The 11384-nt window shown below is 56.9% G+C and overlaps 1 protein-coding gene across 1 annotated transcript; it reads right to left on the bottom strand.

Annotated features, from left to right (window-relative positions):
* Positions 1 to 5727: 5727 nt before the first annotated feature.
* On the bottom strand, positions 5728 to 10721 carry SFRP5 (secreted frizzled related protein 5). The gene is made up of 3 exons (XM_057736115.1): positions 10126 to 10721; positions 8318 to 8395; positions 5728 to 6805 (listed from the first exon to the last, which is right to left on the bottom strand). Exons 1-3 carry the CDS (start codon positions 10646 to 10648, stop codon positions 6459 to 6461), a joined length of 948 nt encoding a protein of 315 aa, XP_057592098.1. The 5' UTR covers positions 10649 to 10721; the 3' UTR covers positions 5728 to 6458.
* Between the last annotated feature and the right edge of the window lie 663 nt (positions 10722 to 11384).

Genomic DNA, 11384 nt, shown 5'->3' with positions numbered 1-11384 from the left:
GCTAATCCCTCTGAGAAAGCAGAAAAGGATCAGCCCTGGGGGAAGCGAAGAACCAGCTGAAAGAGGACTGGCGGTGAGGTGGGAAGCAGATGCAGTACTCTGGGAGCCGGGGTGTGGGGGGTGTTTACTGGGTGCCAGGCACTGTGATACGTGCTTTCTACACATTATTTCAGTTAATCCTCAGGACGGCCCTATGAGGTAGGCACTGTTTTTCTTCCCATTCTGTGGGGGAGGAAATCGAGGCCCAGGGAAGTTAAATAGTGGCTGCAGAAGGCTCAGCATAGCACTTTGCAGACCACAGCTGGATACGTGCGGTGTCTGCCAGACCTTGGGAGTAAAGGAGGGTGGAAAGACTACCTTGGAGTGGAGCTTGGGTTGCAGCCACATCCTCATGACCCCGTGCACATGCCGCTCAGGCCGTGGTGCCGGAGGGGCCCTCACAGCGCGCTGAGGGCTTGGTCTGGGAACGTCCCCTAGTACCGGAGAGCCCCAGCAGCTCCCAAGGGGCCCCAAGAGGCAGGGAAGCAGCCAGAACCTTGTCCTGGCAGTTTTTACAGAAGAGCATGCGGACTTTAAAAAGTCCCGAAGTGGCAAAAACAAAAACAGAAAAGACACCCAAAACAACCCCAAGCGGCCCCAGTATAGCTGGTAGTCCAGAGGAACAGTAAAGATGCTGGAGTAATGGAAAATAGGGGCTTTGAAAGCAGAAGGGGACAGCAGTGGTAGTGCAGGCCCAGGAAGGAGGTTCTTCTCCTGGAGGGCGTCTGTCACGGTAGGCCACTTGGAGGGATGCTCAGAGATAATCCAGTCCAGCGCCTCGCTGCGGGAGCTGGACCACACCCATCTGAAGATATGGGTTGCCCCCAGTATTGCCCACAGAAGGGACTTCCCTTGGAGCAGGAGCGGCCTGTGCTAGCCAGGGAGCATCCTGATGGCAGTAGAGGCAGGCGCTGCGATGGACCGGCCCCTCACTTGGCCCTGGACGGCCATTGGCTGCAGCCACACTGGAGTGAGTTGCTGCAGGGTCTTGCCCCCAGGCCTTTCTGTGCTGCTCTCCTATCTGTAAAGTGGGTAGATAGTGATCTCTCTCGGCTGCTGTGAGGATTAAATGAGATCGTCCACTGCAGGTGGGATGTGAGGCACCTGGCACATAATAAATGCTCAGTAAACACTAACTCATTTCTCACATCCTGGCAGTCTTCAGGAATAGCAAACCAACCCTGCCCTGCGTGGCTTAGAACAGCGATTTTTTTTTTAAACCAGAAAATACTCATAGAGTATTTTTAGGAAACAATGAGGCCAGAGTGTAGTTTGAAAAAGCAGTCAATATTTTATGTTGGGAAAATGAGAACAATGTCTAATGTAGGTGAAATATAGGCTATAGCATAAGTAGCTTTCAGGACATGGGATTCAGGGTGTGAGAAACATGGTTTTCATCATCTGGGGTCAGTGGCCTCATAGAAGGAAGGCCACCTCCTTGTTCCCTTGAGGTGTGTGTGAGGGCCTCAGAGCAGGCCAGCGGTGGACAACGTTCAAGTGCAGGTGCCACAGGGAAAATGGAGCCACAGAGGGTTTTACCAGGAGTGGACTGTGCCTTCCAGCTGCCTAGGGTCCACAGCATAGAGAGGACCAAAGGCGGGATGGCCTGGAAAGCAGATTGTCTGTTGTAGAATTGGGTGCTTGGTTTGAAAGATGCCTCCCAGTTTGTTCCCAGGGGCCCGCTGAGAGGACGGTAGCCAGGTCTGCAAGAGCCCTGGGACCTGCTGGGCAGGCCTGGGTGGACTGCCAGCTCCCACAGCCTGGCTCGGGTTGAAGGTTCTGTCCGTCTTTTCACTGGTTGCTAGTGGTGGGGAGCAGCCTCCAGTGAGCCTCGGCAGACCTTGAACGGGCCGTAGTTTCTGGGGTCTTCAGGATTTGTGGTCCTTGGTCACCTGGCCCTCAGAGCTGAAACCAAATGAAGTGCCATGTTCATCCCTTTGTCTCCATGGAACCTTCGTGGTATCGAGGGGCCCTGGCTCCAGCATCTATCCTGCAGCTGGTGGCTCTAAGATCATAATACCTACATTTATCGAGCACTTGTACTGGGCAATATGCTGAGCGTGCTGTCTCATTTAAACCTCAAGACAGTTCCCAAAGCTAGAGTCTGTTAACTCCATTTAACCGATGAGTAAGTGGAGGCCTAGGGAGGTTAAGTAACCTGTCCAAGGTCACACAGCTAGTAAGCCATGGAGCCACGATGTGAGCTGTGCCACAGGTGCTTGTGGGCACCTCAGAGAAGCTGGGTCACCATAGCAGTCCTGACTGTCACCTCCCCTCTGTTCTGCCTTGTCCCCACTAGCTCCAGGAGCTTCAGAGCCACTGAGCTAACGGGAGGGGCCTGTCCACCACCAGCCCTAGTGAAGTGGGCTCAGCCTCCAGGGGAACAGAGACAGCCTTGTGGCAGGAGCTCCCCCAGCTCCCAGCACCGCCCCACTCCGCCGGGTCTGTTTCAACCCCAGAGCAGCACATTCCATTCTCTGGCACAGCCTGGGGGCTGGGGATTCCGGATTCCCCTGGCCCCAGACGAGCCTGCTGTCTAGGCTGGGACACTGGGTCCCAGCCACACACATTCTAGCAGCAACCACCCCCCACGTTGGATTTCCTAAGGAGTGAACTTTAGCCAGGATTACAGCCGACTAAACAGTTATGGGATGTGAGCTTCCTTTGTGGGACCCAAAAGGCTGGATGCTGACGGGACGAGAGGGGAGGAAGGGTGAGGGGGGTGGGCTGCCCTGCGATTCGGAAGAAAGCCATGGTTCGAGGATGGCTCGTCGGCTGCTCTCAGGGCCCTTGGAGTGGCATCTGAGCAGGGCCCCCAGAAATCTTCCCGTGAGGCAGGGTAGCAGAAGCATGGCTGCCTGTACACCGATCCTGCCCACCTGTCCTCGGCATTGCCCCCTGCAGGCAGTAGTACAGGGGTCAAATCCTAACGATGCCACTAAGTACAGCTGTGTGTCCTTCAGCACGTTCATTAACCTTTCTGAACCTCAGCCTCTTCGTCGTTAGAATGGGGATAATAATAGTACCTACCTCAGGAGGCCGCCACAGTGCTTGGATGTTTATGTATCAATGGGCTTGATATATTGAATGCTACTATAGTATTCTATGTCTTCTCCCCGCTGTTGCCCTACATACTACCTGGGGATGTATCTTCTGATGTAGAACCACAAATGTAGATTCTCCCTTCTGGAAGTAACAGTTCTGTCCTCTGGATAAGATGCTCCTGTCTTTTCCCTGCCTTCCTGACAGTAGCATTTCTTAGATGATTGACAAATCAATTAAGAATTTAATAAGTACTTATTTTGTGCAGGCACTGTGCTAGGTCAAGGCCTTTGGTTAATAAAAATACTAATTACCATGTGTTGCGCCTCTTCTAAACGCTGGGCATTGTTTCCAGGTATTTTTCATGCATTTCCCTGCTTAAAAGTCAGCCACCCTGTGAAGTAGACATGATTATTCTATTTTCCAGCGGGGCAGTATTCCCAGTGTCACATGGTCATTAAGTCACAGCACTAGAACCCAGAACTGGGCTCTGCTGCCTCTTCTCGCGCGATCCTGCGTGTCACAGGCCTACCCCACATCCCTTCTGTTCTCTGGCAGAACTCTCATTTTGTACCCAGCTGCAACACTTGACTTCCTCTGCTGCCTTGCACCTAGGACTGGCCATGTGACTTAGTTCTGGCTGGTGAGCGAGAAGTGGAAATCTACCAGGTGGGACTTGCTGGGAAATTATTGTTTTCCTAATCCAAAGGGCCGGAGGCAGCGGACGCTGCTGCTTTTGCTGGAAGCCCTTCCCTGCCTTGCTCCCTGGAATGTGGCTGAGAAGCTGGGAGGAGGAGGCACCACCCCCGGGCGGAGCAGCAAGACAGAATGAGCCTGGGACGTGGACCCCCCACCTCCAGACATCTTGAGTGGGGAAGCCTCGCTGTTTCTGGGGTTTCTGCTCTGCGCAGTCAGATGCCGTCGTTCTCTGATACGCAGCGCGGACGCGCGCTGGGCAGCACCAGCCGCCTGTCTCTGGCTGGCCAGGAGGGAGTGTTCTGTGACGGAACTGAATGCAGGGAGGGCTCAGGCCTCGCAGGGCCTCCCCGGTCTTTGGTCCCAGGGAAGAGACTGCTGGGGGCTCTGGCAGCAGGTGGGGGACAGAGCCGAGGTGCGGAGCGGGCCTGGCCCCTTTGTGCGGGTGGGAGAGGAGCCCCTTGCTGGGGCCTCCCGGGATGGGCTAAGCGGCCCCTCCCCACCCGCTCCCACTCACGGGCTGCCGGCACCTGACAGAGGTCCGGATTGTGCTCTGGCCAGAAGCAGCCTGAGTCCTGTGTCTTCAGTGGAAAAATAATTCCTTGTCCGGGTTGACCACAGAAGTGTCCATAAATATTTGGTTGGGGTGGGAGGCTGGGAGACAAGGGGCGGATTCAGGGAGCCAGGTGGGCTGGGCAGGCCTTGGGCGAGGGTGGGTGTCAGTGGCTTCCTCAGAGGTGAGGAGAAACAAGCAGGCCTCTGCCGCTCCTGACCCGTGGTGGGGCCACCGGACTGCCAGGGAGGTGATCTCTGGGCAGGCTGTCAGACCACCTGTTAGCCCGCGCTGGCCCCTCGTTTCTCTGCGGAAGCAAGCCAGGGTTGCCCTCGTTCCAGAGAACGTGGCTCCATTGTGTTGGAGGAGCAGCAGGCCTTGCTGGACTTGGCATTCCAGCTGTACCCCAATTGGTGAGGAAAGCCTTCTGGGGGTGTCCCCCCGGACTCTCCCGGCACCACCTCTCCCAAACTCCGGACATTTGAGTGACAGCAGGCTGTTGCCTCCGTTTCAAGCCTTCTCCCCTAACAGCCCCCATCTGCGCTGAGCTCACTGAAGAAGCCCTGTGAGGCATTATAGCTGGTCCTCTCCCAGCAAGCAGGACCAGGACCCTTCCAGTCTGGGGTAACCTCAGCCCCCCAGCCTCCTGCCTCAGCTATTGGCTTATCCAGGTGGAGGTTCTCGGTCCTGGCTGCACACCACCCAGGGGGCATCTAGAAATGCTGATTTCAGAGCACCCTCCAGAGGCTCAGATTTAATTGCTTTAGAGTAGGGCCCCAGTATCATATAAAAGCTCCCTAGATGATTCGAAGGTTTATGTGTTAAAATGCAGGTTTGGGATGGGGCCTGAGCTTCTGTGGTTCTCACCAGCTCTCCGATGATAGTGATGCTCTGGTCCAGGGACCAGCTTGGAGTAGCACCTGTCCACACCATCATCTCCTACAGGTCCAGTGCCCAGGCGTGTCTGAGCTCTGAAGGGGTGGGAGTGACACATTTAGGCCTCTGGCTCTTCAGAGTAGTTCCCTGTGGTGCAGCCTTTTGGAGGCTCCTCGGAGCAGGCACTGCCCCTGCCATGGAGATGCTGCAAGACTGTGGGAGCCTTCTGATCATGGGAGAAGACTGGGGAACTTGGCATCTCTGTCCTTCCTCTGAGACAAAAGGACAGTCATCTCCATCGCTCACTTAGTCTCATTGTAGGGATGGGAAGGGTGACCCTTGCTACGTGTTCTCAGGGGATCCTGCAAAAACGTGGGCATTGCTCTTTTTAGGCATTCCAAGTGTGTCTGTGTGGAGAGGCCGTGGGTTCCAAAAAGGCCACTTTCTCAAAGTCCCTTAACCCCACCCCTCACCCGCCCTGGAACCAGCTGACAAAGACATCACCTGGTCATAACCAACTGTTTGTTTTCTTTGATTTAATTACAAACTTTAAAAAAAAAAAAATAGAAAAACCCTACCTGCATCAGTCTAGTATCTATGGCCTCGCAGCAGTAGCAATAATTTACTGGTCATCAGGACAAAAGGGACATGCGGAGGCTGAGGAGTGAGTGTCTGGGAGGGTGCTGTGCTGGGCTTCTCCCCGGTCCAGTGAGAAGGGAAATGGGCAGAGACAGGGAGGCGGGGGAGGCGTGGCTGGAGATCACTGTCACCCTTTCCTTTGGGGGGCTACGGTGACACATGAAGGGGTATTGGGGGCCAAGAACTGTCTCCCAAGTAGCTCAGCTTAATACCAAGACTTCCTTCTCCCAGGCCAGGTCCCGCTGCCAACAGAGGGGAGCTGACACCACTGCTACTCTGGAAACCAGCTCCTCAGGCTGCTCAGAGCCCCTGCACCCTTGCCTTGCTCTCTCTTCTGCCTGCCTACTTTCTGAGACCCTGGGGCTTTCCGTCAGCTGAGAAAGCTCTGCTCCTGTGGGAGGAAACCAGAACCCCTTGGTCAAGGACAGCCTGGTCCCATGTCCATCCCTTAGTGCCTGTGCTGGTAACATCTCTGCATGAGCCACCCTCTGGCAGGGGCTGGGTCAGCCTGGGACAAGTGGGAGGCCAGGTGGGTGGGAGGAAAGAGTGTGCCCCAGGGGAGGGGACAGAGGACAAGGCACAGCTGGCTGGGTGGGGCAGGGAGGAGTACCCTTCAGTGGGGCTCCGCGGCCCCATAGAAAAAGGGGTAATAGAGGGAGCAGGGGTAGGAGAACATGAACTTGACCGCGAACTTCATCTCCTTGTTCTTCTTGTCCCAGCGGTAGACGGCCATGAGCAGTAGCTGTCCGTCCACTTTGCGGCCCATGACCAGGAAGCTGCCGGCCAGGCTGTCCAGCTGTGGGCAGGGGCAGCCAGCTCCATTCTTCATGTGTAGCACTAGCCTCTTGGTATCTTTGCGCTTCAGGGGGCCTGGCTTGAGCAGCTTCTTCTTTTTCTGGGCTCCAATCAGCTTCCGGTCCCCTTTCTCTATCTTGATCTCCTTGATGCGCATTTTGACCACTGCATGTAGGGGTGGACAGAGGAGGAGTGTGAGAACTGTCAGGTTTGCTCAGGACGCTCGTGGCCCCATGCTTGGCTTCAGGACTCTGCCTGAAGCTCCAGGCCTGCGGCTTGGGGAGATGGAGCTTCTATGTGTACATGCTAGTATTTATGAAGCTTCCGTCATGTGCTGGACTTGCACGGACATTATCACGTTTCATCCTTGAGGTATGGTGGGGAAATGAGGTTTGGAGAGGTTGTGACGTGCCTGAATTTTAGAGCCTGGGTTGGACTGCAGTCTGGGCTGTGCCCTTCCACGACTCCAGGTGCAGGGTGGAGAGCTCTCCATGGGGAGTGAAGCTGGGTGTGGGCTCCCCAGGGAAGGGCGATATTGGGGGTGGAGCTGACCAACTGGAGGGAGGGTTTAGTGGCAGGGGGTCCTGTGTGATGGAGGAAGGCTGGACTTCATGATCTCTGGGGATGCTTCCGATTGGAATTTCTGGCTCTGTGTGTGTGTGTGTGGTGGCGGTGGGGGGGGGGTGTTTGGTGCAGTGGTGGGCCGGCAGATGCTTGACAGCCAGCTCTGGGGAGGGGGCCTGCTCTGTATGTAGCACGTGCTGAGTTCCACGGGTAAGTACATCCACCATGACCCACCAAGTCACGGAGCGCAGGGTCGGGAAGCACCACATTCAACCAGCTCTTGCTGGGCGAACCCACCACTGTAATCTGTGTGCATTTGTGGAGTGGGAGTGTGTAGCTTGGTGCTGTGTGTTTTTGTGTATGAGAGAATGTTCGTGGTGTGGTGTGTGTAGGAGTGTGAGTGTGTGGGGGTAGTGAGGGAGGTGGTTGAAGGCCAGAGAGCCTGATAGAGTTGGGGGTGGTCACTTAGGCTAGCATCCTCCTTCTCCAGGCCTCTAGGTCCCCATCTCTGGGAGCAGCCAGGGAGAAGCCCGAGAGTAACTATTGTTATAAAATCTCTTTCCTTTCCCCCGCATTCCCTCTTTTTCTCTCTTGGACATACACACACCTTGCACTACTAGTGTTCTCTTTCCAAACAGAGTAACGACATAAAAGACCTGTTGCAGGAAGGACTTCGTTGCTTTCATTTTTTTATAGACGAGGAGGCTAATACATAAGACGGGAGCTGACCTGGCAGAGACCACCTGCTGGGCTGTGTGGTCCACACAGGAGCCAGGTCCTGACTGCCCTGTGGGACAGGTGACCACAACTCCCCTGGCCAGAGGTGCATCAGGTACTAGGCAGGTGTGCCCAGGGACAAGGGGGCTGCACTTCCATCCTTCAGCCCATCTCTCCCCTCTGCTGCCCCCTATCCATCTCGGGGCCAAGCCTGCTTCCCCCAAAGAGAATTCAGCCTTGGAGACCCCTCTGTAGACAGTGTCAAGGGAGAACTGTAGGAGCCCTGGTCAGGGATGGACCATGGCCTCGAGGGGCTTCTGAAATCCCTGGGATGACCTGCAAAAATGAGGTGCATTTCTCTGGGGAGAGGGCAGTGGCCCCATGGGCTGTACTCACCAAAGTCGCTGGAACACATCTGCTCCATGAGGCCGTCAGCGCTGTGCTCCATCTCACACTGGGCGCAGATCTTGGTCACTGAAGAGAGACGCAGGGGTGGGGAGAAGGGATAAGAGTCCAAAGACACTTGGGGTTCAGGCTTCCCCACTGACCAGCCACCTCCCCCTGCCAAGCCTCCCATTCCTCATCAGGATATGACATGATGGTAATGATAATCCTCAGTGGTTGTTAAGTTCAAAAGGTTGTGAAGGGACAAAACTGACCAGGTGCACACAAATGCCACATGACCCTGGCAGCTGCAACCATGATGTGCACTGTCTTCTTCTAAATTTTGTCTCATTTAGTCCTCAGCCTATGAAGGTAGGTATTGTTATTCCTATTTTAAAGAAAAGGAAACAGGTCCAGAGTAGCTACCCAAGTCTGCAAAGCTAGTGAGGAGTCAGAATTTGTGACTCCCAGACGAGTGCTAGGATGGGGATGTTTGTGGAGTCTTTCTCTGAACCCAGTCTCTAGGCAGGTGGGTAAATGAGTGATGTTGGCCGGGCAGGTACTATGGTAAACTGAGGAGCACCCAGTTTAGCATTGCCAGAACTTCGAACTTTTTAAAGGAAGCCAAAACTCTGACTTTTTGTGTGAAATATTCTCAGTTTTATCTGTTAGCCACACAAACGCCTCAGGCTGCTTCTGGTCCTACCACACAGCACCTGACTTTGCTCTATGACTCTGCCTCCTGGTGGGCACCCCATCATGGGGGAGAGAGGGGCTCAAAGCGGGTGGGAGTGGGGGCAGAGCCAGGTGGGGGTCCAAGCTGGGGATTTCCCTGCCTTCCAGGCTGTTGATGTTTGGGCTCCAAGAAAACCAGAATAAAGGAGCTGTGCTAGGATCCCTGCCGGGGACTGTGCTGTCTCTGCTTGAGCTGGGATGGGGGTGGGAGTGGGAGGTGGCACTTAGGATCCCGTAAGTTTTAGGAACCTGGGATTGCTTCCTAAAGATGAGGAAACTGAGGCCCAAAGTTGAGCAACTCGCCCAAGGGCTCCTTGTTAGGGGCAGAGCCTGGCAATCTGCTCACTCTTCTGCAATGAGCCTTACCCGAAGGTCTCCCAACCTGGGGGACTGGGAAAGTGTGGGAGAATTTAGGGTTCCTAGGTGCAGAAATGGGGGCAGGGTGGAAACCATAGCCCAGAGTGTGCTTAGCCCCCAGCCTTTGGCTATATCCGTTTCCCCAGCCCTTCTCTCCTCCCCAAATCCCAGCACAGGGTGGGGTGGTGCTTGTTTTGGTGCCCTGGGGTCCAGGGCTGTGGAGGCAAAAGGCATTGTTGAGCAACTGTGGGCATTTCTGGGCCGAGAGAGGTGATGAGGCATTTGTTGGAGGCCTCCGGATGGGGAGACAGCATCACCCCCCATCACCCCCTGGAATTCCAGAAACTTGGGAAGGTGGGAGCTGCAAGGGAAGCTGGGGGGCGGTTCAGGAACGGAGTTGGAATGGGGGAGAGTCAGTGGGAATGGCTAGAGCTGAAGGTACACGGAGGCCATGGGGAGGTGGGAAGGCTGAAAGGCTTCAGGGTATATGCAGGTCTGAGCAAAGACAGAGTGTGTGTGTGTGTGTGTGTGTGTGTGTGTGTGTGCGCGCGCGCGCGCCTCTAGAGCCGGGTGGCACCTCTGGGGGGCTTGCAAAGCTGTGCTAAGGGGTTGGCGGGAGCGGCATCCATCAGCGGCCCAGCTCATGGGTACCCAAGGGCCGTCGGAGCGCGCAGGGCTGGGGTGGGGGGGTGGGGAGTGGGGAGAGACGGCGGCGGCGGCAGCGCTACCTGGAGGCGTGGTGGCGGGCAGGTGCCCGAACTGCACAGCGATACAAAGGTCGTTGTCCAGGGGGAACTTATGGCAATGCAGCATCTCGGGCCAGGGGAAGCCATAGGCCTCCATGAGCGGCGCGCAGCCGGCGCGCACGGCCTCGCACAGCGAGCGGCAAGGGTAGATGGGCCGGTCGAGGCAGACGGGCGCGAAGAGCGAGCAGAGGAAGACCTGCGTGTCCGAGTGGCAGCGCTTGGCCAGCAACGGCAGCCAGCTGCTCGCCTGCTGCTTCACCTCGGCCAGGCTCTCGTGCTCCAGCAGGTTGGGCAGCCGCATGCGCTTGTAGCCCACGGTGTGGCAGAGCGGCAGGTCGGCGGGAATGTCGAGGCACTGGGGCGGCTTGGAGTACGAGCGCGCGTGCAGCGGCTCGGTCTGCCAGCCGTAGTAGTCGTACTCTTCGCCGCGCGCCGGCGCCCCGTGCAGCGCCCCCAGCAGCAGCGCCAGCGCGGCCGCCCGCGCGCCCCCCGCCGCCGCGCGCATGGCTGCGCAGGCCCCCGACGCTCTCCTGCCGCTGAGGTCGCCCAAGTGAGTGGCAGCCTCGCTCCGCTCCCGGGCGCACCGAGTGATCCTGGCGCCTCCCACCTCGGGGCTCCAGTCCCGGCCTCGCCGCGCGCCCCAGCCAATCTCCAGCCGCCCGGCCCCCGCCCCAAGGCGGGGAGGCAGGATGGCGCCCCCTCTGCCCCTCCTGCCCCGGGGCCCGCGCGTCCCGCCCAGCGCTGGCTCGTGCGCCCCTCTCCTGCTCGCTCGCTCCCCTGCCACTGCCCCAGCCTCGTCTTGCGCCTCTCCCCGGGGCTCCCTCACCTCCCTAGGCTTTTTCCTCGCCCCTCGCCCTCTCCATCCTTCCTCCTTATCGCTCTCCGCCACGGCCTCTCCTGTTCCTTTTCTCACTCACTTCACTTGGTTATCTCTCCGTCTCGGCCTTTACCCCTCTGCTCTGTTTTCTCTTCCCTGACACCTCGGTTCTCCCTTCTCCTGGCAGGAGGCTCCTGGCAGCCCACACTCTCCTGGTCCAGGCAGGCAAGTTCTTCATCCCTAGTCCTCACGCGTTTATTGAGCTCCTGCTCGGTGGTGGGCACCGTGCTGCCTGCTGGGGAATCAGAGGTGGATATGATCCAGAACCCACCTCTGGGACATCACAGCTTAGTGGGGACAAAGATTATCATACTTAGCGCTTATTTAGTGCCTCAGACACTGCACAGCACTTCACAGCATTATC

Source organism: Hippopotamus amphibius, chromosome 5, assembly GCF_030028045.1.
Source record: "Hippopotamus amphibius kiboko isolate mHipAmp2 chromosome 5, mHipAmp2.hap2, whole genome shotgun sequence".
NCBI lineage: Eukaryota > Metazoa > Chordata > Mammalia > Artiodactyla > Hippopotamidae > Hippopotamus > Hippopotamus amphibius.
This window is presented reverse-complemented; position numbering and strand designations above follow the sequence as displayed.